The sequence below is a fragment of the Mytilus trossulus genome, chromosome 3 (genome assembly GCF_036588685.1).
Source record: "Mytilus trossulus isolate FHL-02 chromosome 3, PNRI_Mtr1.1.1.hap1, whole genome shotgun sequence".
In the NCBI taxonomy this organism is placed as follows: domain Eukaryota; kingdom Metazoa; phylum Mollusca; class Bivalvia; order Mytilida; family Mytilidae; genus Mytilus; species Mytilus trossulus.
In genome coordinates, this window is record NC_086375.1 from 66,614,316 (window position 1) to 66,639,642 (window position 25,327).

At 34.2% G+C, this 25,327-nt stretch overlaps 2 protein-coding genes across 14 annotated transcripts in view; one reads left to right on the forward strand and one right to left on the reverse strand.

Moving 5' to 3' along the window:
* Positions 1-518: 518 nt before the first annotated feature.
* LOC134712179 (D-aminoacyl-tRNA deacylase-like) lies at positions 519-20,054 on the reverse strand. Of its 2 annotated transcripts, none has more exons than XM_063573465.1 (6): positions 19,924-20,054; positions 18,346-18,436; positions 17,676-17,775; positions 16,193-16,325; positions 15,821-15,906; positions 519-746 (listed from the first exon to the last, which is right to left on the reverse strand). In XM_063573465.1, the coding sequence occupies exons 1-6, from the start codon at positions 19,964-19,966 to the stop codon at positions 552-554; spliced, it is 648 nt and encodes a 215-aa protein (XP_063429535.1). In that variant the 5' UTR covers positions 19,967-20,054; the 3' UTR covers positions 519-551. The 2 variants fall into 2 exon arrangements, with proteins under 2 accessions (XP_063429535.1, XP_063429536.1); XM_063573466.1 differs by lacking the exon at positions 19,924-20,054 and adding an exon at positions 19,154-19,272.
* A 4,576-nt stretch (positions 20,055-24,630) lies between these two features.
* LOC134712180 (cilia- and flagella-associated protein 70-like) overlaps positions 24,631-25,327 on the forward strand; it is a 34,149-nt gene continuing 33,452 nt past the window's right edge. For all 12 annotated transcript variants that reach the window (XM_063573467.1, XM_063573470.1, XM_063573474.1 and 9 more), the window contains exon 1: positions 24,631-24,750. The gene's annotated coding sequence lies outside the window, so the exon portion shown is untranslated. The remainder of the gene's footprint in view (positions 24,751-25,327) is intronic.

The following is a 25,327-nucleotide window of genomic DNA, read 5'->3' on the forward strand; positions in this document are numbered from 1 at the left end:
CATCTGCCATGGTATTTGCTAGGGTATTCCCCATCTGCCATAGTATTTGCTAGCAAATACCCTGGCACATGGAATTCCCTAATGACAAATACCCTGGCAGAGAAAAGAAAATCTCAATACATAGAAATTGTTAAAAAATACCATGGCTCTCATCCAATCAAAATACAGCATTATTACATAAGGTGGAATTAACAAAAAAAACCTGCATTTTAATTATGTGTTCTATTTCAGCAAAGGCAGCCATGTTTGTTGATGAATCAAATTTCCAGATAGAATAGTATGGAATATTCGGCTGAATTTTGGTTATATTTCAATTTGCCGAGATGATTTTTTTTAACAGACAAAAATGACACACCAACAAACGCCAAGTCATGGCAAACTCACAATGTCTTTTAGGCAAGATGACCTTAAAAGCCGAAAACATGGTAGATATATTGGAAAATGATAATAACATGAAAATGAAAAGTAAGGAAGACAACAGGCATAGCACAGTCCAATTTCTTTTTCTTAAAAAGCCATAAATAATTATCTTTTATTTGCATTTAATAACATTATGTTCCTTCTTGAGATAAATTGACGTTTTTTAAAGAGTCTGATGTCTCTTGAACTTCTGAAGGAGGTTCCTGTGATGTAACAGTACTTGATTTTTTATCTGAGTTTTTAGATTCACTTTTATCTTTACTCTTCTGATCTCTTTTCCTTGCTGCCTCTTGCTTCCTCTCCTGTTTTAACAGAAAATTAGGATCCTGAAAACATAAATAGAATTAGCAATCACTATTTAGATAAGCTTCTAACTTAGGATGAGAGGATGTAATTTATTGTTCTGGAAATTTAAAAAAATAATAATAACTAGAATTGCCATTGCAAGCAATAGCGGATGTCACCCTTCCTTTATTGCCCCTAAGCAGCAGCCATCTCAAAACAATTTAACAGTAAATTAAGCAGATCTATGAATTGCAATATATCTTTCTGTAAGTTTTCAGTACATTTAGAGCATTGTTTAAAGTTTCATAATTCTACTGTTTCCATGGCAACGGCAGCCATTTTGAAAATTCCAAAGTCGAAAGTCTCATCTGTACATGTTAGTTAACAATAATATTAAGTTTCATTAAGTTTGGAGCATTCTGAAAAATTTTGACATTTCTGCAGTTTCCATGGCAACGGTAGCCATTTTGGAAATTCCAACTTCAAAAATCTCATGAAGACCTGACAGTCAACAATCATATTAGGTTTCATTAATTTTGGAGCATTTTGAAATTTTGGAAATTTTTGTCATTTTGGTTGGTTACTTTGGTAACAGAGACCTTTCCAAAATTTTAATGGCAGATACCACATTGGTACATGGGAGGGAACATAGGGAACATACCATCAGAGTTTCAATGGATTTGACCTACCATTTTAAGATAGTAAATGCCACTTTTTAAGGTTTTTAAAGCGTTTTGACCATTTTTGCCTTGTTTCCATGGAAACGGCAGACATTTTGGAAATTCCAACGCCAAATTCCACATCTACTCAAGTTGCTCATCGTTATGCTAAAGTTTCAAAAGAATTGGAGCATTTTCATATTTTTGAAATTTTTGGTGTAGTATCCATGACAACATAGTAGTTCCAATGAATGCCAAAAATCATCCAAAATAGGTATATAGTGGGCACCTACATTGTATCAAAATATAATGATTCTAAGTTTAAGCATCTCCAAATAATTCACCAAAACAAAAAACTGGAATTTTTCACACTTGTTCCGTTTCCATGGTAACGGCAGCCATTTTTAATGGTCTTGAGACCTACTGCAACCCGGAATTTTGTGTTCCTCATTATAGTTGACTATCATAAGGATTGGTTCCATTGGCTCCAAGAAAACTGCCGGACAAAATAGGTGGAAAAATAATAATAATACAGAAAAAGAAACAGAGGAAAAGCAATATGTCACCCGACATTGTCGATATTGTCGATCGGGTGACATAATAAAGTCATTAATTTGTATAAAAAAATGTGAGCATTACCAGTAGTTTAAATAACCAGTGACCAATATGGTGTCAACATAGAACTAGAGGCTCTAAAGAGCCTGTGTTTCACACCTTGGTATATGTGCATATCAAACAAGGGACACAGATTCATGGCAAAATTGTGTTTTGGTGATGGTGATGTGTATGTAGATTACTTAACTGAACATTCTTGTTGCCTACAATTATCTCTATCTTGAATGAACTTGGCCCAGAAGTTACAGTGGAAAATATTATGTAAAAATTTACAAAAAATACAAAATTTATGAAAATTGTTAAAAAATTACTTATTTGTAGGTCTTACTTTGCTCATCATTATTGCTGTTCACAGTTTATCTTTATCTATAATATTCAAGATAATAACCAAAAGCTGCAAAATTTTCTTAAAATTAGCAATTCAGGGGCAGAAACTCATCAACAGGTTGCCTGATTGGTCTGAAAATTTTAGGGCAGATAGATTTTGAACTAATGAACAAATTAATCCTGTCAGATTTGCTCTAATTGCTTTAGTTTCCAAGATATGAAACAACAAGAGCGCACATACTGAAATATCTCGCCTTCTTTACTAATCATTGATATGATGTTGATAGTCCTAATAATAAAGCTTTATTACAACTGACTCATAAACTAAACATAAAGCAAGAGAACTAAGCATTGACCTTTGAACCATGAAAATGAGGTTGAGGTCAGATGAACCATGCCAGGTAGGCTTGTACAGCTAACAATTCTTCCATACAACAAATAAAATTGACTTATTGCTTATAGTTTAAGAAAAACAGTCCAAAACAAAAAAGCTTAACACTGAGCACAGAACCATGAAAAATGAGGTCAAGGTCAAATAAAACCTGCGCGACTGACATGAAGATCATGAAATATTTCCATACACCAAATATAGTTGACCTATTGCATATAGTATTTGAAAAAAAGGCCAAAACTCAAAAACTTAACTTTGACCACTGAACCATGAAAATGAGGTCAAGGTAATATGACACCTGCCAGGTAGAACTGTACACCTTACAACCATTCCATACACAGTATAGAGAAGACCTATTGCATGCAGTATAAGAAAAACAGACCAAAACACAAAAAACTTGACTATAACCACTGAACCATGAAAATGAGGTCAAGGTCAGATGACACCTGCCAGTTGGGTCAACTTTTTTAATTAATTTTCCATAGGCGACAATGGTAACGTTTTCCTCCATTGCTCAGTCCACATCGTTTACTTGAACATGTATGATGGCTCATATCGAAGCTGATACATTTATACATGTCTGGTTAAATTTTCGGGGTGGCAAGTGAGATTACTTTTTTCGCAAATTGCTGGACCCCGGAAGATGGTGAAAAATGTCACTCTCCACATGAAATAATCCCAAAATTTTGATCATAAAACTCAATAAAAAAATTGTCCTTTCTAATAATTTATTTCAGGTCAAATCTACATATTTCTTTTCTCATCACATCAGCTCTATAAAACAGTTCTTATTGTTCATTAATGTCCATTTTTAAAATCACAGCATCCACAATTGTATGGCGGACTAATATTGTTTTTTAATTACGTCATCTGAGTTCCTCATCTCAAGGTCTATTAGGGATCCTGACCCAGTTGGACATGTACACCTTACAGTGCTTCATACACCAAATATACTAGACCTATTGCTTATAGTATCTCAGATATGGACTTGACCACCAAAACTTAACCTTGTTCACTGATCCATGAAATGAGGTCGAGGTCAAGTGAAAACTGTCTGATGGGCAAGAGGACCTTGCAAGGTACGCACATACCAAATATAGTTATTCTATTACTTATAATATGAGAGAATTAAACATTACAAAAAATCTCAACTTTTTTTCAAGTTGTCACTGAACCATGAAAATGAGGTCAAGAACATTGGACATGTGACTGACTGAAACTTCGTAACATGAGGTATCCATATACAAAGTATGAAGCATCCAGGTCTCCAACCTTCTAAAATATAAAACTTTTAAGAAGTGAGCTAACACCGCCGCCGCCGTAGCGGCCGCCACCGGATCACTATCCCTATGTCGAGCTTTCTGCGACATAAGTCGCAGGCTCGACAAAAACTGTATTTTACCTATGTACTATTTTTAGCCATGTCCGCCATCTTGGTTCATGGGCAGGGTCATTGGACACATTTTTAAACTAGATACCCTAATGATGATTATGGACAACTTTGGTTAAATTTGTTTTAGTAGTTTCAGAGTAGAAGATTTTTGTAAAAGATAACAAACATTTATGAAAAATTGTTAAAAACTGATTATAAAGGGCAATAATTCCTTAATGGGTCAACTGAACATTTTGGTCATGTTGACTTATTTGTAGATCTTACTTTGCTTAACATTATTACTGTTTACAGTTTATCTCTATCTATAATAATATTCAAGATAATAACCAAAAACGGCAAACTTTCCTTAAAATTACCATTTCAGAGGCAGCAACCCAACAATGGGTTTTCAGACTCATCTGAAAATTTCAGGGCAGATAGATCTTGACCTATAGCACAATTTTACTAAGTCAGATTTGCTCTAAATGCTTTGGTTTCAGAGATATAAGCCAAAACCTACATTTTACCCCTATGTTCTATTTTTAGCCATGACAGCCATCTTGGTTGGTTGGTCAGGTAATTAAACCCATTTTTTAAACTACACATTCCAATGATGATTGTGGCCAAGTTTGGTTAAAGGAGTAGGTTCGGTAAGGACCGATTTTGGCCTCAAATTTCTGGTTCATTTGACGAAAGATTTTGACCACTTTTTAAACAATTAAGTGTCTATTTCATTTGATTCAATTAGTTTATGTGAAAGATTTTAACTGATTTAGTCATTAAAAACGATTCGATTCAAGCTCAAATATGAAAAATCTACCAAATATGTTAAAAAATGTAACTTTTCTGATGGTTTTGGTCAAAAATGAAAGTGGCCCCATCCGTGTTCATCCTAAACCTTTATATATGTTATACAATATCGTCAAATACAACTTACATTTCAATATTAAGGATGAACACGAATGCAGCCACTTTTGTTTTACACGAAAACCATCTAACATTTAACTAAAATGCTAGAATTGTGAAGATTTCAGTAATTTAGCATGACTTAATGGGGATAGTACCCAATATATGTGCAATGTATTATCGAAAACATCTCATATTTATGTAGCAGAAACATTTTATTGTCCAATAAATATCTAAAAGTTTACATTTTAACAATTTTGTAAAACTGCTATATTTTGGGGCCAAAAAGGGGTGTTACTGGACCTACTCCTTTGACCCAGTAGTTTCAGAGGAGAAGATTTTTGTAAAAGTTTACAGACGACAGACACCAAGTGATGAGAAAAGCTCACTTGGCCCTTTGGGCCAGGTAAGCTAAAAATAAAGACCGAAACTAGCTGAAACTACTAGGAATAAAAGTAGATTAATTATTCTGTTCAAATCTAAAGTGATATGAAGGTAATTAAAAGTTAGGGCCATTTATTATCACTAAATGTACTCTATCCTTTGTTTCAAACTGGGGTTGTTATTTAAATTCAGATTGATTATTTAATGTTCTTCAACAATTATTCCGTGTTGATTTATATTTTATTTGGGTCATTATCTCATATAATAATGAGGGGCCTGATGGGGGGGTCTCATCACGATTCACGAGTTGATTTTTTTGTCAATCACGAGTCACAGAAAATAAATTTCCATGATCACGGATCACGAAAATATAAAAAGAGTATCACCAATCAATCTCGATAATAGAGATTCAGAAGCTGGTTGTTTGTGTTGTAGATTGGTGCAATTAAGCTACAATCAAATACATTACTGACATTACTGGCTCATTACTTGTTTACATGTTGAATTCTCCCAGGTTCTAAATTAAATCGTTAAAAACAGTCACATTCTGACTTCTTTTATTGTATAATAATAATATTTCATAAAAATGTTTTCCTCAATGCTCTTCAACTTCGTACTTTATTTGGCCCTTTTAACTTTTTTGAATTCGAGCGTCACTGATGAGTCTTTTGTAGACGAAACGCGCGTCTGGCGTATACTAAATTTGGTCCTGGTATCTATGATGAGTTTATTTACTGGCATAAATACCACGGAACCACATCTGTGTTTTATCGTGAGGCTAAACTAAGAGATTATAAAGTATATATATTTATTTAGTCAATAAAATTTACTGCTGAGCCTGATTGTTCTCCCACTCCTGCTGGTTGTCCCTTGAAGAAAACTAAGACATTCTGGGGTGTCAATAACATTGTCCGTTTCTTCAGTGTAGTCCACATCTGATTCTGAATCATATTCAGAAACTTGATCGAAGTCCGTGTTACTTTCTTCAGCTATTGAAGGAAATGTGATTTTTTCACTCGTGGTACTATAAGTTGCATTTTTGTACATATTAAGTGGTAATGTGCCAGTGTTGTACATTGTCGTTTGCTGTCGTACTGATCTTTGTCGAACACACTTTCCGAAGTCCTGGGCCCACTCACGCATTTCTCGTTCCTGGTCCTTTGACAGCAGGGCTTTTGGTTTCAAGTGCTCCATAGCACTCAAGGACGACAATGGCATGTCATTTTCAGGAATAGGGTAATACGAGGAGGGATGCGTAAAGTAGTAGGCAGCCCACAGGACACTCCTTTTTATTCCCTCATACACCGTATTGCTTAAGTTCCGGGCATGTTCTAACATAGTTGGTAATTGGCATTTGAAATGTCCAAGAGCATGTAAGTTTTCAACGCATACAGTGAGACAAGACAACATGTTAATGGGAATTGACGAGTTAATTGACGTTATTTGACTTTGCAAATAACTCAGTTCACTATGGATCATGTCTACGGACTTCAAAGTTTTCGATGATATGGTTCCATCTGGCCCATTAAGTTGTCTGTCTGTGTCTAGAATAACTTGAACGCTTCGTACAGTTTCATGAAGATAGTCAGATAACCGTCGAACCAGGTCTTTTGCTTCCTCAAGATTAGCCCTTTCGACATTTTGATGTTTGAAATGTACCCCAAAAGCTTGATACAGCAATTTCAAATGTGTCAAAAACCTGACAGAACCTTTCATGTCTGTAATAACCTTCACACAACCGGTTTGGGCATCGCAAACAAATATGTTTTTCATTTCAGTACAGAGGGAGAAAAGCTGAGAAAATGAAGCTTTGTCACAAGGTCCATTATCATTACCTATTTGTCCAGTACCAGCTACAACTCTAACCGATGGTCCAATAATTTCTTTGACTTGATTGCTTCCCGAATCACAGAAAATAACGGTTTCGCCATATCCAGATACACTTGAACATAAAGTACACTCCCCAGTACCATTAGTTAGTTTTCTTACTGCTACGCCGGTTGCCATATCAAGTGTAACTAAGCCTCCTGGGTTTCCGTTGTGCACCATGTATGCTTGGTTTTCATGCAAAGCCATGCATGTAACTTCTCTAACGTAAGTTGGATAATTTGCAATATGATTTACAACTCCCTTCATAATAACACCATCAGAGTTAATATCTACTGTGCTAAGCATTCTTTCGATATCAGAACTTACTAAAAGCATTTGTGCTGCTGCTTTGGAAATGCACGATGGTAAATAATCTGCTATATCAACAGTGTCCATCTTTATCCGTCTCTCCTTGTAAGTCTTTTCCAGGCTTTGTAGATAGTTTGTTAGTCTGTTTTTCAAATCTGCAACTGTTCCATTTGTTGGAATATCTCGTTTTCTAGCTTCTTCAATAAGTTCGCCTTTTTTTAGGTTTTTCATGTTCAATTTTCCTGTGTTTTTTGGGTAAACTGAAATTGTTTTGTTGTGTTCACAAATGTACACTGTACCCTCAATATATGCTAGACTTCTTGCATCACTGTATTCTCCAACAATTTTAACTTCGGCTGGGACATGCTGTCTTATCTCGAGTAATCTTGAAGAAGAAGTTTTCTGATTGTGATCTATAACGTATAGGATCCCTAGGTTTGCAGCAGTAATGGCAATCGGATGTGGATACAGTCCAACCTTGTTACTTGCGCTTATTTTGTATTTATCAGGGATTATTGTGTGTACTATACCATGCACGGATTCAAGAAATGTAAGAACAGACGATTTTGTCAAATGAAGTATACAATTGATATCCATTCTATCCTTGTGAGTGACCGAATCCCTAGGTAAAATTCGTTTCAATTCTGCATGTGCATCTCTCACAGTGTGTACAAGTGGTAGACATGATCGTTGCGTTTCCAACAAAATGGGCCAGTTCGCAAAGCTTGCTTTCAAACTTTTACCAACATGCACTGCATCAGGAAGAACAGCAAATATGTACTTTGATTCCAATATACCAGCCTCTCGGTCAGATATCAACAATTCGAATGCCGTTTTGTTGCCCTGTTCACAATCTGCCGTGATGACCAGAACAACACCCCTTTTACATTGAACACCGTTTTCAATACACCTATTGCATGCACGAATTGAGGGAATATGGCTCAAATGGTTTTCGTTTTTACAGGCGTCACATAGTTTGCCTTGTTCAGTGCATTCACTGCAGCTGCTATTACAATTAGAAACACTGTCCTTGTGTAGGATATGTCGTATACTAGTCGCTTGTTGCAAACACCTAAGACATGTTTGAACTATACAAACTTCGTAGAGAAACTGGGATTTAATGTCTTCCCCTGTTTTACCAGATTTTGGTTTGTATGTCACTGCAACAGGTAGACTTATATTATTGTCAATTGTAGAAATGTAAGTGATGTCTGCATCTGTTACAACATTCTGTCTAAGGAAATCTGGATCCGGATTCGAATTTTTTCGAACGAAGTCGAAACTAGCCGTGTCCTTAAGACCAACATTGACCTTTTGGTGTTCATCATAAATTATGCTAGGTTTGAGAGCAGTCCCATCATTTGCCATCGTAAGCCCAATTACTTTAACAGTTGATGATTCTACTAAAGGAACTACTTTACTATCATTGGTTGCCAGTTGTAGCATTGATATTAGCCAAGGTTTAATAACGCCACTTTCTGTTGTATAGCCAGATGACCTTTTTAATCGAGCGTGAGACGAGGGTCCACCAAAATTAAGTTTTGCGTCATCTGGATTTTTCAATCCACCCGTGCCTGTTCCGTGCCACATTGGTCCACGAAGGAAATTAACAGTTCGTTCTCCTCCAAGATACTTTATGGTGTTGAAAAACTCTATTACTTCAGAATCATAGTGATGATTAGGGTCAACCAAAACGCTTGTTACATCATTCAAGTATTTGTACAAGATTGTGTTGGGTGTGATTTTACCATTTTCAATCAATTCATTCAATCGAATGCACATTTCATTTGCTGGTTTTACTACGACTGGAAAAACTAAATATTCTGGATCAATGTCGGTCTCGCTGTCAGTTGTATGATCGTCAGGGGACTGTAGTTCAAGTACTGATTCATTATCACTCTCTGTTTGAGGAATGTCGAATGTATCGACTTCTAAATCACTGTCATAGTCACCAGACCTCATAATGCTTGGTCTGTAAAGAAAAGATGTTAACATTCAGGACTTAAACAATCACAAGTACATAGATCATATGTATTTTATCTCCTTTTTCCTAAATTTGATAAAAAAAGTTTGTTGAAAAAAACCGTAAATAGTTATCAAAAGTACCAGGATTATAATTTTATACGCCAGACGCGCGTTTCGTCTTCTTAAGACTCATCAGTGACGCTCAGATCAAAATAGTTAAAAAGCCAAACAAATACAAAGTTGAAGAGCATTGATGACCCAAAATTCCATAAAGTTGTGCCAAATACGGCTAAGGTAATCTACTCCTAAAAAACATTACAATAATTCCGGAACCTATGACCGCCATGGATACCAAAATGCGGACTGCAAAGCATAAAATGGCCTATAACACATGATTAGTACATCTCCATGGTCACATAAAGACACTTTGAGGACTAGTTTTAACTCCAGCTTTCTAAAAATGAATTTTATTTTGCAAAACATTTTATCTTTGAAAAATCCACCGTGGCCATAATGCGAAACTAAACTCCAAACTGTGTATTGCTACCTAATTGCGACAAAAGTCGGACGGACGGAAAGGCGGACGGACAAGGATATTCCAACATACCACCCACTTGTGCGGGTATAATAACAAATTTTCATTGTTACTTTCTGCGCTTAACATAGCCAGTACCTATATAGAAAAGCGAATACAACATTCATTAAACACTTTACTTTTAATATCAAGTGTAAGAGTACAAAACAACGATAGTAAATTCAAATTGTCATATCTTTATCTTAACTTCACAGAGCACTCACTCCAACGATTCGACAACATCGTATGGTTGATTATCAATGTTATCGATATCCTCATCAGCTTCTTGGGCCGTATTTTCACTTGTTGCTTGTAGCCAACTTTTCATGACAGTTTTCATTCCCTGAACATCTTTATCTCTTATTAACTTTTTGTCATTTTTTGCACTTTTATGTATGCAGGACTGGTCGAAATGTTCTGAAATAAATTAATAATACGCATTACAGATCATTGCAGAGATGCTATATTGTTAATAATCACACATTTTGTACTGATATGTATGTTTTTGCATGGTCAGATATAGTAGGAAGTCAAAGTAGGCTATTTGCCAATATATATATCAGCCCTTGAAAATCGATATCAGCCCTTGAAAATCGATATCAGCCCTTTAAAATCCATATCAGCCCTTGAAAATCCATATCAGCCCTTCAGAATCCATATTAGCCCCGATAAACTTGAAAATATGTGATAAATAGATAATAACATGTCATTTTCCATATCGGCACTGGAATCAGCTAGGGCCGATATGGAAAATGCCATGTAATAATCTATAAAAACACAAGACGTTATTATAGTAATGGTGTACATATACAGCTACAGTTGACTAAAATGTGTTTGTATTTAAACTGACTATGTAATTTTTTTATCTTGTTGGTTGAAATACATAATTTTTCATCTGTCTCTCTTAATTGTGTACAAGTAGCATGGAGAGAAGTACAATGATTTGCCTTGGAGTAAGATTTAACTATTAACATAATTTGTTTCCGGTGCTGCATTATTGACCATTAATATTGCAATCTAATTTAAATCTAGATCTCTTAATATACTCTTCCACGGTAGCGTATAGTGAGAGATCTGATTTTAATGAGATTGGATTTTTTGAGAAATAGAAGAGGCCGGGCAAGGGGTATAACTGTTATGCTGTTCTGGGCCAATTTAAACCTTTGTTACCTATTATTCTGAGAAAAAAAAATTGCTGTTATCTGTTATTTACTATTCCTGTTGCCTTTTATATTGGACTTTTATTTTTTTTGTTATCTGTTATTGTGAGAATGTATTTTCTGTTAACTGTTATTGTTGCCCCTTGCACTGAGTACTAAAAATTAAAAATTGTGGATGCAGCATCAGAAGTGTAGACAACCGACGCGATATTCAAGATGAAGGGGAATCTATGGACAAAATAAAAACCCTGGAACAAATATGACAACATTGACAAACAAAAACATTAAACATTGAAAACTAAAAAAAAATGAAAAAGAAGATGAATAAGAAGACAACGACGCAAAAACTAAAATCCATTTATTTAGGGGTCGTTTTTTTTAGATATAGTTTATTTCCCTATTATGATCTATTATGGTATATTATCTGGTTGTATATATTTAATCAAAAATTACCATTCTCCATTGCTTTAAGGTTAGCTTTCTGTCTTTCATTTCTTTCTACCGTGTCTCCCTTCTTCAATTTCTTAAACAGTTCTTCATCCTCGTCCTTCACCAGCGACCTCTTCCGTCCCCTTTTTGAATCTTTACTGCACATTTTAATCTGGCTATCAGCAGCAGCAACCACTTTTATGGTTGGATGTCCTTTAGCAAAGACTATTTCCTTTTTCAGAACAAACACTGTAAAGGAAAAAATTGTGTTGAAATAAGAGCTCAAAATGTGTTGGTTGCAGAGTTATCATGATTACAGTCAGGCTGCAAGATACCGTCTTTTGGTATGTATAACGCGCACATTTATACCCTAGCTCATGTTTCTTGTCAGAGGGGTGCGTGTTATACATGACCACAAACAATTTCTTAGTTTTTTTTCAGGTCCAAACTCCGACAAAGAAATTTACAAGTGAAGTGAAGAGTACGGAATATTTTTGCTACAACCTCCATTGTTTTTATGTTTTACATGTTATAATTGTAATATGTATCGTATTGTTCTTGATTTGTCATGTTTTATTCAAATAAAATACATTTTATATCTTTGTTGTTACGTTTATTGTGTAAATTTGTCCATCTGTTTTGCAATCCGGAAATTTGCCAAGTCTTAATAAAGACACAATAAAGCTTTTGCTGTCGATTAAATTAGCCTCTGTGTTCCTTGTTGTCATTCGAGGCCTTTTATAGCTGACTATGCGGTACGGGCTTTGCTCATTATTGAAGGCCGTACGGTGACCTATAGTGGTTAGTCTCATTGGCAATTACACCAAATCTTCTTTTTTATATGTATAATGTATATAATATGTAAATAATGTGTTAATGAAGCCCGGCAGCACACTATGCACTTTTGCATGGTTATTGCTTAATGCATATAAGACATATAATATTTTTGTAGTTAACATAAATATTATCAATTAATCGAGAAACGGGCGGCTTAAAATTATTTGGGGAGATTAAAAAAATACAATTACTTTTAACGACCAACTTCACGTATTTCAAACACAAGAAATTGTATAATGTTCAGTAAGAAAAAAACCTAAATTCCTTCTCATTGTGCTACAAAATCGTAATATAAAAATTTTCAATGAAACAATATATTAAAAATGTCCAAAATATAATTATAATTTATAGTTCACACGCCCATTGTACCATATCTTAATCTCTAGAGTGTGCACTTTGTTGTGCCAGTGGTAACTGGGTTTCAACACAAAAAAAAATATAGGATTTTTGTTTTAATCTCAGAAAGGGCCGTTTACGAGCACGACTGAATATATACATCCCGGGGGGAGGGAGGTACTGACAATCATTTTGGGTATAACTGTGCCGAAAGCACTTGCAAAATTATACCCTGTTCTAACAGAAAAAAGTTGAAAAACATACCCTGTTCTAGACATGCTCAGAAAATGTATACCCTGTTCTAGACCCCTCAGTAAAAATGTATAACCTGTTCTACACAGGCTCAGATAATGAATTTTTCCACAGGAATCTTGAAATTTTATTGAAAATTCTCACACCCATTTTTCACGTTTAAGGGATAAAATTTCAGATTCCTGTGCCTTTTCTAACTAGCTAAAATACGTGTCAGGAATATGTGAACCTGTTCTGGACTGTTATGTTAAAAAACAGACCTGGTTCTAACCAGCAGGTCATGAAAAAGGGACCCCGTTTTGCGGCACACTCATACCATTAAAATTATAGGAAGTAACACCCCCCCACCCCCCCCCCCCCCCCCCCCCCCACCCCCGGATATATATATGGCATATAACATATATTTATATTTAATATAGATATTCATAGATGTGGCAGGGTCAGATACACAGTAGGATCGGATCAACTGGGGCCGGCGGATGGACTGAGGTCTGAATCGACCTTATAAATAAATACATATACATTATTGATCATTATTATAGCAGTGATAATTTTTAATACCTTGTATACTACACCCTTTTTCTATTTCGGGAAGCTCCAACTCCCATGTCGCCTGCGTGGAAATGCTGTATGTTTTAACACCCTCTTTTGTCTTCTCCAATCTGCTTATTTTCACTTCCACTTCTTTGCCCAAACCTCTTTGGAGAGCTTCCTCAACAAGTCCGGTCTGTTCTTTTAAAATTGAACAAAAAGTTCTGAAAACGTTCACATCCGTTTTTTTAACACTGACCCTCTTTCTTTCTTTTCCTCCAATAAATTTATTTTCCTGTCCAAAACAGGTTGGATCTACATAAAATATCACAACCTCGACAATGTTATTGCTGTGGCTCTCAGCCATGGGGGCTGCCATAGCTTGCACTAATAAATGACCTAATTGCACTTTCAAAAATATCGCGCCACTTCAACTTTTTAAGCCAAGAAAGACAACTCAATGGAACTCTTTATTTCCGTAATGAAAAAAAAATTCACGAGAACAAAATATATGTCTCAATCACGAAGAACGAACATAAAATTCCAATGAAAACGATTCACGAACAATGGTTTCATCACGAATCACGAAAAATATATCTGTAGAAAAACGGATCACGATCGCGAAAATGCGCCGATCACGAAGAACGGAAATAACCCATCAGCCCCCTCAATAATAGCCAATCCCTCTTCTGTATCCATTCCTTTCAGGTACCTCTCAATTGTATATATACTAGAACAAACGCACCATGTCTATGTATACCTTCAGTAAAGGGGGGGGGGGGGGGGGGGGGGGGTAAACACACCACTTCCCCTTTGGCATTCAGAGCGTAGTTGAAAGTATGTAAAGTGTTGTTGGAAGAATTTTGAAAAAAATTGAATGACTGGAGAATTTCAGAAAAAATGTTTTTTTTATTATCCCTCCTTCTTTATTTCCAAAATTCCCAATTTTGGTTTTCTATCAATTTCAATATGAACATAATAAATTTAGTGGGGAATTTCAGCAAAAGTATCATAAGTCATAGGTTATTGGGGACAGGAAAAAGTTTTGTTGAAGGTCGTACGGTGACCCATAGTTGTTAATTTCTGTGTCATTTTGGTCTCTTGTGGAGAGTTGTCTCAACATGGCTATCATACCACATCTTCTCTTTTGTAATCAATGAATTTTGTAAAAGATTTAATAACTGGAGAATTTCAGAAAAGGTATCAAAAGTTCACTTGAATGATTTTAGCGCTTATCTGTATATTATGAACATTCATTACTATATAAATATACTGTATTTACTTTCAATTTTAAGTTTACTAATCGATCCATGGCGGTCATTGATATACTATACAGACCCTCTCTATTTAATAAACTATGTGACCGCGTGGATATATAGTAAACTTGAAAATGGTTGTCGTTTGTTTATGTGTTACATATTTGTTTTTCGTTCATTTTTTGTACATGAATAAGGCCGCTAGTTTTCTGGTTTGGATTGTGTTACCTTGCCAGTTCGGGGCCTTTAAACGCTAAGTATGCGGTATGGGCTCTGCTCGTTGTTGAAGGTCGTACGGTGACCTATAGTTGTTAATTTCTGTGTCATTTTGGTCCCTTGTGGAGAGTTGTCTCAACATGGCTATCATACCACATCTTCTTTTTTTGTAATCAATGAATTTTGTTAAAGGTTTAATAACTGGAGAATTTCAGAAAGGGTATCAAAAGTTCACATGAATAATTTTAGCGCTCATCTGTATATTATGAACATTCATTACTATATAACTATATGAATATAGTGTATTTACTTTCAATTTTATGTTTACTAATCGATCCATGGTGGTCATTGATATAGTATACAGACCCTCTCTATTTAATAAACTATGTGACCGCCGTGGATAGTAAACTTGAAAATAATAGCAGATAGAATTCTTAAAATACAGTATACAGAAAAACGCAAACCGGAAGTCTAATCAGACTTAAAATTTCGTCCAATGACGGGACAATATCTGGATGCCTTTTTCTCGTTTTTCTCCCAAAATAACTCAATCTGAATAATCATATGAATGGATGACAAATGCGACTATGCACTGTACCTATAGGACACAGAGGCATGTTGATTAATTTATTGTGGAAAGAAGAGAAGCGACACCAAAAATGAGGTCTTCTCGTTTAATAGTATAGATGGCAAACAATATATTATATTATATTTCATAAACATTTACCTGTAAACTACTTGGAGTATCTAATGGTATGGTAACAGGACCATCATTCTGTATATGTATCTGCATGTAACCTCCAAACACACCACCTAGAATAAAAAGATCATAATATTAGTTCAGTTTACACACTATGAAGCACAAATTTGTGTTCCTTTCTCAAAACATTTCCACTAAAGACTTTTCTCATGGTTTATTTCAGCCATTAGTGCTTTCTGAAGTGGGACAAGCCTGTTAGTATATTAAATAATGGATTTGTCAAATTTCATAAAGATTTTCCAGTAAAGCTAAATAATAAAATGGTTTGAATTTGATTACTCTTCATTAGTCACCCAATTGTTGTATATAAATCAAAAGAAGCATAACATATATGTAAACCTTTGACTTTTCCTGGTTTATACATGGATCTCATCAGATCTAAAAATTCATTGTAAAATGGTTCTGAATATTCAGGATTCATGGCATCATGGAAGTCTGGCTTATTTCCCTTCATCTCTAATGCTAAGGTGAACTGTAATAGAAGATATTTCTTCATGTTCACTCTTTAGAATGCCATAGTAATATCACATTTCATTACACAAAGTTCTATATATTTAATTTGCAGGATAATCTAACCAAAATTCATATTATAGTACATGTACATGAAATTAAAGATTCAATTGATCAGTACAGATGTTGCCAATTTATAAAGACAAAAGGTATCCAAAAATTATGTATGTAACCAGTAAAATCCATGTCAGTCAAGTAAATGAGATTAACTTGATCATGGTTAATCATATTATTATTGATTTTGTAAATATTTCTCTACTGGGCTGAATGTCAGAAAAATTAAAACTGGTATAATAGATAAATATTTTCTTAGTAGCTTTCTACAGATGTTTCTGTTTTTTGATTAAATTAAACCAAGCAGTATTTATTTCTTTGTAAATCTGTTGATGAAAATCAGTGAGAACTACATACTTTTGGTCTATAGAATATAAGCATTTTTCTTTCAAAACCATTACCAGTATCTGTATACATTAATTTTGACAATACTGAATACATATCACATACACTTTGACGATAGATAGTATTGCCACGGTAGAGGAGTTTAAAATTATATGGAGAAGCAAAGTTTTTTTTTTAAATTATTATCTTATAACCCTACTTTCAGATCATTTTTTTTTATCTGTTTTAATTAAGATATAATTGATGCAAGCTATACTTTATTGTAGTTTTAACATGGGTAAGCATGATATTCATGATTATTTATGCCGGAGCGACAGTGAGGGCTAAAATCACACGAATATAATGCCTACCCATGCTAATACTACAATAAAGTATAGTTTGCATCAGTTATTTTTGATTCTGAATAGAACAATTAAGGTATATTCTATGTTTGATGTGTATAAGGGTAAAGCGATTGTGTAGGCTGTTCCATGAACCTCCCTTTTTTGTTTGTAAAGAAGAAAATAACTGTCACTGTGATTTTTCAGAGGGCGGAGTTTTTGAACAGCCAGCATGAACAGTTGTCTTATCCATAGGTCAAATATGTCAATTTCGGAATGCAACACATTACATTCATAATAAATGAATTAGTAACAACATGTGCATTATTTAAAAATTGGAAGTGTTTTGAGTTAATGAAATATATTAAATGCATGCCAACTTGATAAAATTCATTATTCTGCATTTATCAATATACACATGTGCAACAACAAAAAAATTGGATTTAGAGCATGGGTTTTTTCATAAAGCGAAAAAAAAAGTATGTCATATTAGAATAATGTATACAAGATAAAATCAAAATTGAAACATTGATGAAATTTATATCAGATAAGGATAAGTGACTATCTCAAAGATTTTCCTATAAAAATCTTACCTGACTTATACATAGAATTTCATATCCCAGGTCTTTGACACTTTTATCCCATTTTTTACCATCATCATCCCACAAGCGTATATTTACTATCTTTTTAGCTCTAAAATAGGAAAACTTAATTAGTAATAAAGAACCTGACATAATAAACATACATGTGTTTTGATATGAAAATAGGTTAATTGATGCATCTTATAAGGTTTAAATCATAACACATTTTCCAAGACACTTATCTTTTTCTTTTTTTTCTCTTAATTAAAATTACAGGTACTCCAATATAGAAAACCCAAATAAATGTATATTTGGTGACCTTCTGCTGTTGTGTTTTTTTATTTTTGGTCGGGTTGTTGTCTCTTTGACACATTCCCCATTTCCATTCTCAATTTTATCTATAGTTGAATTATTATGAATGCTTGTAACTTTAACAGCATTTATTTAATAGTTGAGAATTACTGGAATTTAAAAGTATTTTACTAATTTAGTCTCTTTTTAACATATGCATGTAAGTCTAGACATGTTGTGAAAACACCTCCCATAAAAACAGTATATTATTTGTTTACTGCACATTCTGTCTCTTGTTTCATGCACATTTCAAACACTTGATGACAATTCCATCCAAATTATAAAGTTCATGTAAAATGATAAATGCTTAAATTTCTATTTTTAAACTCACAAATAGTCCATTTCACCAGCTTTATCTTTCCTGGTGATCCCAACCAATACACACAAGCCTTTACCAATAGAATTAATAATTTCTCCATCAACTGAAAAGATAAATATTTTTTTTAATTAGAAGCTATGCTCATTCAAAATGTGTCCTGGACATTGATAAAAGTTAAATGCAAATCAAAAGAATCAGAAATGTTTATAAGCTTCAAAGTCTTATCATAGCACATGTAATTTCCTGTGTTCCGCCAGACTCTGTTTTCTGTTTTCACACTTAATTATTTGACTTTCACATGTCACACTTGAAACAATCTGTCAATCCTGCGTCACGCTTAAGTGAAGGTTTTCATCATTATTATATGTTTCCTTGTAAAGCCTGGAAAGTGGTGATAAATCAATATTTGGTACTGAATTGATCAACTAAATGCCGAAATGACTTTAAAACAGGTGTTGATTTGACCAGATGCTACTGATTAAAATTATTTGACTCTTTCTACAGCTGATATGAGTGGGTCTAAGGGGGTCTCATTGGGGGGTCTAATCTTAGATCCAGCTCACTGTTTTGTCAGATTACTGTATCAAGCCAACACTATGTACATAAGCAATTCTCATTTCTTTTGTTATTTCTCGTGTCCCGCTAAACTTTATTTTCCGTTTTCACGGCACAATAACTTGACATCACGCGTCAAGCCTTAAAAATATGGGCAATCCCTTGTCACGCTTAGACCCCAATGAGACCAACTCTAAGCGTGACGCTAGTTGTCAAATTATTGTTCCATACATAGTGTAAGAGGGAAATGGGAATCTGACTTAACAGTAAGCGGGATCCGGGATCAGAACCCCATATGATCCCATAGCCTGGGACTAGTGCTGTTGACAGTGTTGTGTCCATTTTTAGACGAAGGTTGTCTTAGCTTAAGGTTCATCATAACCTTTTGGCTAAAATGGCCGTATTTACACCCCAAATTTTACTCTTAGTACATACTAACCTATACACCTGCAACAGTTTTAAGGGATGGCAGGAACTAGATAAATAAATTTTAAATGCATTTTATGTTTCAGAAAATTATAAACTTTTCTAGATTTTGCTATCCATTTTTTTTCGTTCCTGCAGAAGGTGCAAAAATTAACTAAGTAGTGAAAACGATTGAGAAGCTCCCCTCATATAATCAATGTTGTGAGTAGTATTGATTTAAATGGACAATAGACACCTGTAAACAATAGGTGATTTAACAGGTTTAAACTGTGTAACTGAGTGGACCGTATCAAATGAAACTCGGGTGTTTGTTTATTTTGCTATCTTCTGCAGACTGGAAAAAAATGGACATCAAAATCCAGGTAAGTTTTTAATTTTCTGAAACGTAGACTTCATATAACTTTTATATATCTAGTTCCTGCCATGCCTTAAAACTTTCCTGGATGTACCAGTTTGTCTGTACTCATAGTAATTTTTGAGGTGTAAACACGGCCATATTTTTCAATTCCTTATGATGAACCTTATGCTAAGACACCCTTCGTCTAAAAATGAACAATTTATCATTTTAAGTATTGAAGATTTCTTTCTTTATCTAATGTGTCGTTTCACCTGTCACGCTTGCTTGCATAACACGTTGAATGATAGCTTTCATTTTTACAAGTTAAAACTTTGTTTATGTTTTTTGACAGGTGCGCATGGTATGCCAAGGTTATTTCCAGATTGTTATCCAACAGAATCATTTGAGATGTGACTAAAAAAACAAAATAAACAAAATTATAGAATTCACGTTTTTTTGTCAGTTTGTTGGCCATTTTACTTAAAACGAGTCATTGATATCCAGTAAAAATTGTATTCTTAAAAATCTTTTTAAAATCATTTAAACATATTTTTCTGTGATGTAGTATTAATGAATCCATGACAAGTCGCCCCACTGGCAAGTCGCCCCACACCTAATCGCCCCACTTTTTCACCAACTCGCCCCACTTTAAAAAAAACCCGCCCCAACCTGGATCACCAACTCGCCCCACTTTTTAAAAAATCGCCAGTGGGGCGAGTTGTCCTGCTTCCGTTATAATCATTATTACTAATGTACAACTATATATTAAGACATATAAATTATACTATATATATATCTTTATTTCTCAACAAACCAAATTACAATGGTATAGAGATACACACAATAATTACATAGTTCATATGTACAAACATACAAAATTATACGAAAGCAAGAGGAGGTACATATCATATATTACGATATACATATTAAACTAAATGATATCAAGTACATGAATTACCCAGGAGAGCCTAAATGAATATTTACAAGTCTTATATATTTGCACAAGTTATTAAGATCAGAAAGATTTTTACTATTCATCAGTTCATTAAATTTCAATGCATTTGGTTGATTTCTATATTTTTTTTCTCAAAAACTGTTTACGATCATCATTGCCGGAATACAGAACACATAAAAATATAATGAAATTCATCTCCGATGTCTCCAGAATTATTAGAACTAAGTAAAGATTTAAATCATATTTTTACCAAAGTAAAATTATATTTTTACCTAATTAAAATTATATTTTTACCTAATTGAAATTATATTTTTACCTAAGTAAAATTATATTTGTACCTAATTAAAACTATTTTTACCTAAGTAAAATACTGACTTACTTCAGTTAAATACTGATTTATCTAAGTAAAATTAGTTTTACCAGAGCCAGATACATATAATGCAATTATCTGTCTCTGGTTTAACCTACGTAAAATTCTGATTTACCTAAGTATAATATTCTTTATTGCCTCCAGGAGGAGAGTGAACATAATGAACATGATAAACACAATAATTAATTAATTGAACAAAATAAGCAACTAAATTAAATCAGAAAATGTCATGATCAGTTGAAGTGAGTAATTGTCAGTAACGGATATTACAGTTATATTAATCTTGTAGTAACGTCCCAAATTTATGGATATATCGAACGCATATAGCTTGGAATGTCTCTAGTTGGTCGGTTTCTAGTAGAAAATTATCCGAATTGCAAGAAAGTAAATAATGAAATAGTTCTTCATCCGACATGTTTGATAGGAAGATACTAAAAGTAATTGGATCGATGTTTATAATTTCACACCAAAAGTTCTCACGTGTTTCGTCAAGATAGTCACACGAAGAAATAGTGTGAACTATTGGATCTAAAAAAAAATTACCACATCTGTCACATAGAATGTATTGCCTATTGTCATTGTCTTTTACTAAACAGCAGACAGAAATTAAGTAGTGTGCTTGTTTTCTTAGGTTAGGACGCTTCAATGCTATAGTCCATGCAGGGTGAGGTGAATAATCTTTTTTGATCATTTTAAAAGCAACAAAATCATCATCAATGTTAATACGTCTTGTCCAATTAACAATTTCAAAAGCGGCCACTGCAGTTTTGACAATGCGCTTCCATATTAGAGGTGTTGGAAAAAGTCCGGTTTCACAGAAATCGTTAAAATATGTTGATAACTCATACTTCCTCAAAATGTTTATAATGTCAACAGTGAATCCCAAATTTGAATGGCTTCCGTCGTTGTATTTAAAGTCGTTAACTCTACGAATTAATATACGGAAAGATATACTTTCGCACGGAAGATTACATATCCGTCCTAGGAAAAAAAGTTTCTTTTCGTCCACTTAACTTTCAATGCTAAACCAACCGATCATCGGAAGGCACATATCACTTCGTGTGCGCCGTGGTAAACCTTGAATGTTTTTGCAAATGTAGTGCTGAGTTCTTTCCAACATTAACCATTCAGTTGAAGTAAGTTTGCCCCATAGTTCACATCCGTACAACGCCTTCGGATAACACACTTGTTTAACGAATTTTGAACAAACAATAGGGTTTAAAATAGCTGGATGAACACCTAGACGGATTAAAGATATGACGGTTGCACGCAGTGTTCTGCAAACGTCTATTGTACGATCCATCGTCTTAAAAGGCACGTATAAAGATTAATTCCACAATGTTTCGCCATCTTAACTGTCGATATTGGTTCATTATATAGAAGCACATCGGTTCCAGTTGTAGGTTTACCAAAATGTAAGAGCTGACTTTTTCCTGCTGAGAACGAAAAGCTCCAACGGATGCTGTACTCTTCGCAAATTTTGACCATAACTTGTGAAGATTGGCGATCAGTTGTGATTATTGAACTTGATATCGTCAGCTTGAACAGGCGTGCTGGCGTTGAGATCATGTATAAAAGCACCTTGTTGGCTGGACTTTAATTTGTCAATTAGGTCGTTGATAAAAATTAAGTACAGTTTAGCTGAAAGTACACTTCCTTGCCTAACACCACGATGTAACTTGAACCAATCTGACAACTTTCCACCAGAGAATACCGCACTCGTGAGATCATAATACATATTATCAAGAAGACACCATAATTTTGCGGGAATGCCATATTCGTACAATTTGATGCGCAAGCCGTCGTGTGGGACAGTGTCAAACGCCTTAGTACTGTCTAATAGAACGATTTTGACGGGTCCGCCTTTTTCAATGTGATGAAATTTAACTTCTTGTAAATTGTATGATGCATTCATGCTACTCAGTTGTTTTTGATAAGCAACTTGCTGGTGATTCGGAAAATCGGGTCTCAATTTTGTAAGTTCGTTCTCAAGCAGTTTTTCAAATATTTTAGCGATACTTGGCACTAGAGATATCCCACGATATGAGTTAGTATCAGTGCGAGGTTTTTTTCCACCCTTAAAAAGGAGGAAAATAATGCTTTTTCGCCACTCACCAGGTATATATCCGCATTGTATTATCATGTTGAACAAGTGATGTAGATGTTTCAAGAGTAGTTTTCCTCCGTATTTGATGTGTTCATATGCGATACGATCGTGGCCACACGCCTTGTTGTTTTTCAAATGCGAACAAATGTTAATGACATCAGAGTAACTAAATTGTAAATCATCCTTCTCGTTGAGAGTTCTATTTGTTTCACGAATGGTTGATACGCGGTCTGATATGTAGGTTTCACGATCTGGTTCACTGTACACAGATTGCGAAAAAACGTTTTGAAAATGGTCATACCATATATTCATTAGATCGTTACTGTCCGTATATAGAGTGCCATCTTTCTTTAGAGCTGAACAGGTGTGTGGCTTCTGTTTCCGCTTATTAAGAATGATCCATACTGACTTTTGGTCAACGTCAATGTCATTTTCAATTTTCTGCGCAATAGCACTTTCATATTCGTCAATTGCGGATCTTTGAGCATCACGAAAAGCCTTTTTGGCCTGCTTGTAATGATTGAACGCATCGCATTTTAAATCATGGCAGTAACAGTTGTTTAACCATTCGATTCTTTTCAAACGCATTATTTACAAGTCTTATATATTTGCACAAGTTATTAAGATCAAAAAGATTTTTACTATTCATCAGTTCATTAAATTTCAATGCATTTGGTTGATTTCTATATTTTTTTTCTCAAAAACTGTTTACGATCATCATTGAATACAGAACACATAAAAATATAATGAAATTCATCTCCGATGTCTCCAGAATTATAAGAACTAAGTAAAGATTTAAATCATATTTTTACCAAAGTAAAATTATATTTTTACCTAATTAAAATTATATTTTTACCTAATTGAAATTATATTTTTACCTAAGTAAAATTATATTTGTACCTAATTAAAACTATTTTTACCTAAGTAAAATACTGACTTACTTCAGTTAAATACTGATTTATCTAAGTAAAATTAGTTTTACCAGAGCCAGATACATATAATGCAAGTATCTGTCTCTGGTTTAACCTACGTAAAATTCTGATTTACCTAAGTAAAATACTGAGTTATCTAAGTAAAGTTCTGATTTACCTAATTAAAATTACAGTTTTACCTTTATAATAGTAAAAGACTGATTTACCTAAGTAAAATTCTGATTTACCCAAGTAAAATTCTGATTTACCCAAGAAAAATTACAGTTTTACCTAGGAATAATTGTATTTTTATCTAATGCAATGAAGATTAATTCGTTTATTATTACCTATGGGCGGATCCAGCTATTTTAAAATTTGGGGTTCCTTACCAAGGATAAAGAGGGGGTTATTATAACAATAAAATTCATCGAAAACTGCAAGATTCAAACAATTACCATTGTGATTATTAGGACTAATAATTTAATACATTGTAGAAAAAAAAAACGGTAATGTTGTTAAAACTGGAACATAATATTTTAATCGTCGTAGGTTTGTATAATGATCCAATTTCGTTGGTTATAAATTATATTTTAATTGATTCTGTTAAGAAATAATCTGTCTAGAACATAGTACTTGCTAAGTTCTCGCGTTTAATTCTACCACCGGAAACGGAAATTGGAAAGCATCGCCTTGGCTACGGCGGCAAACGATATTATTTGGTTGAGAGTCAGAGTAGATATTGTCATTGAAACTTAAGTAAGATATATGTGTTGATTATAAGATATTGCAAGAATTAATTAAGAACGTAATAACCGTATCATTACTAATATGACTGATTCTGAAATCAAGATTCAAACATGACAAAGGATACAGTTTGCAATAGTTTTGACTTGGTTTTAGGTTTGGATTAGTTTTTAGCAGTTTAGTTTCAAGCGTACCAGCCAATATCTAGAACTTTGAATAGCATTTTTCTCAGACATAATTAAGACTGTATTTTGAGACATCAGACATCTAATAAAATTGAGAATGGAAGTGGGGAATATGTCAAAGTGACAACAACCCCACAATAGAAAAAAACAACAGCAGAAGGTCACCAACAGGTCTTCAATGTAGTGAGAAATTCCCGCACCCGGAGGCGTCCTTCAGCTGGCCCCTAAACAAATATATACTTGTTCTGTTTTGGCTGTAATGGCTGTTTTGCCAGATAAGCTTGGGCTGTGGGATATCAGACTGTCTCAGAGCTCATGCCATTTGAAAAAGATGATATCCTGTCGAAAATAAATGCCCCCACTTTGTTGCTTCTGGAGTTGACTGACAGCCTTCAACTTCAGGA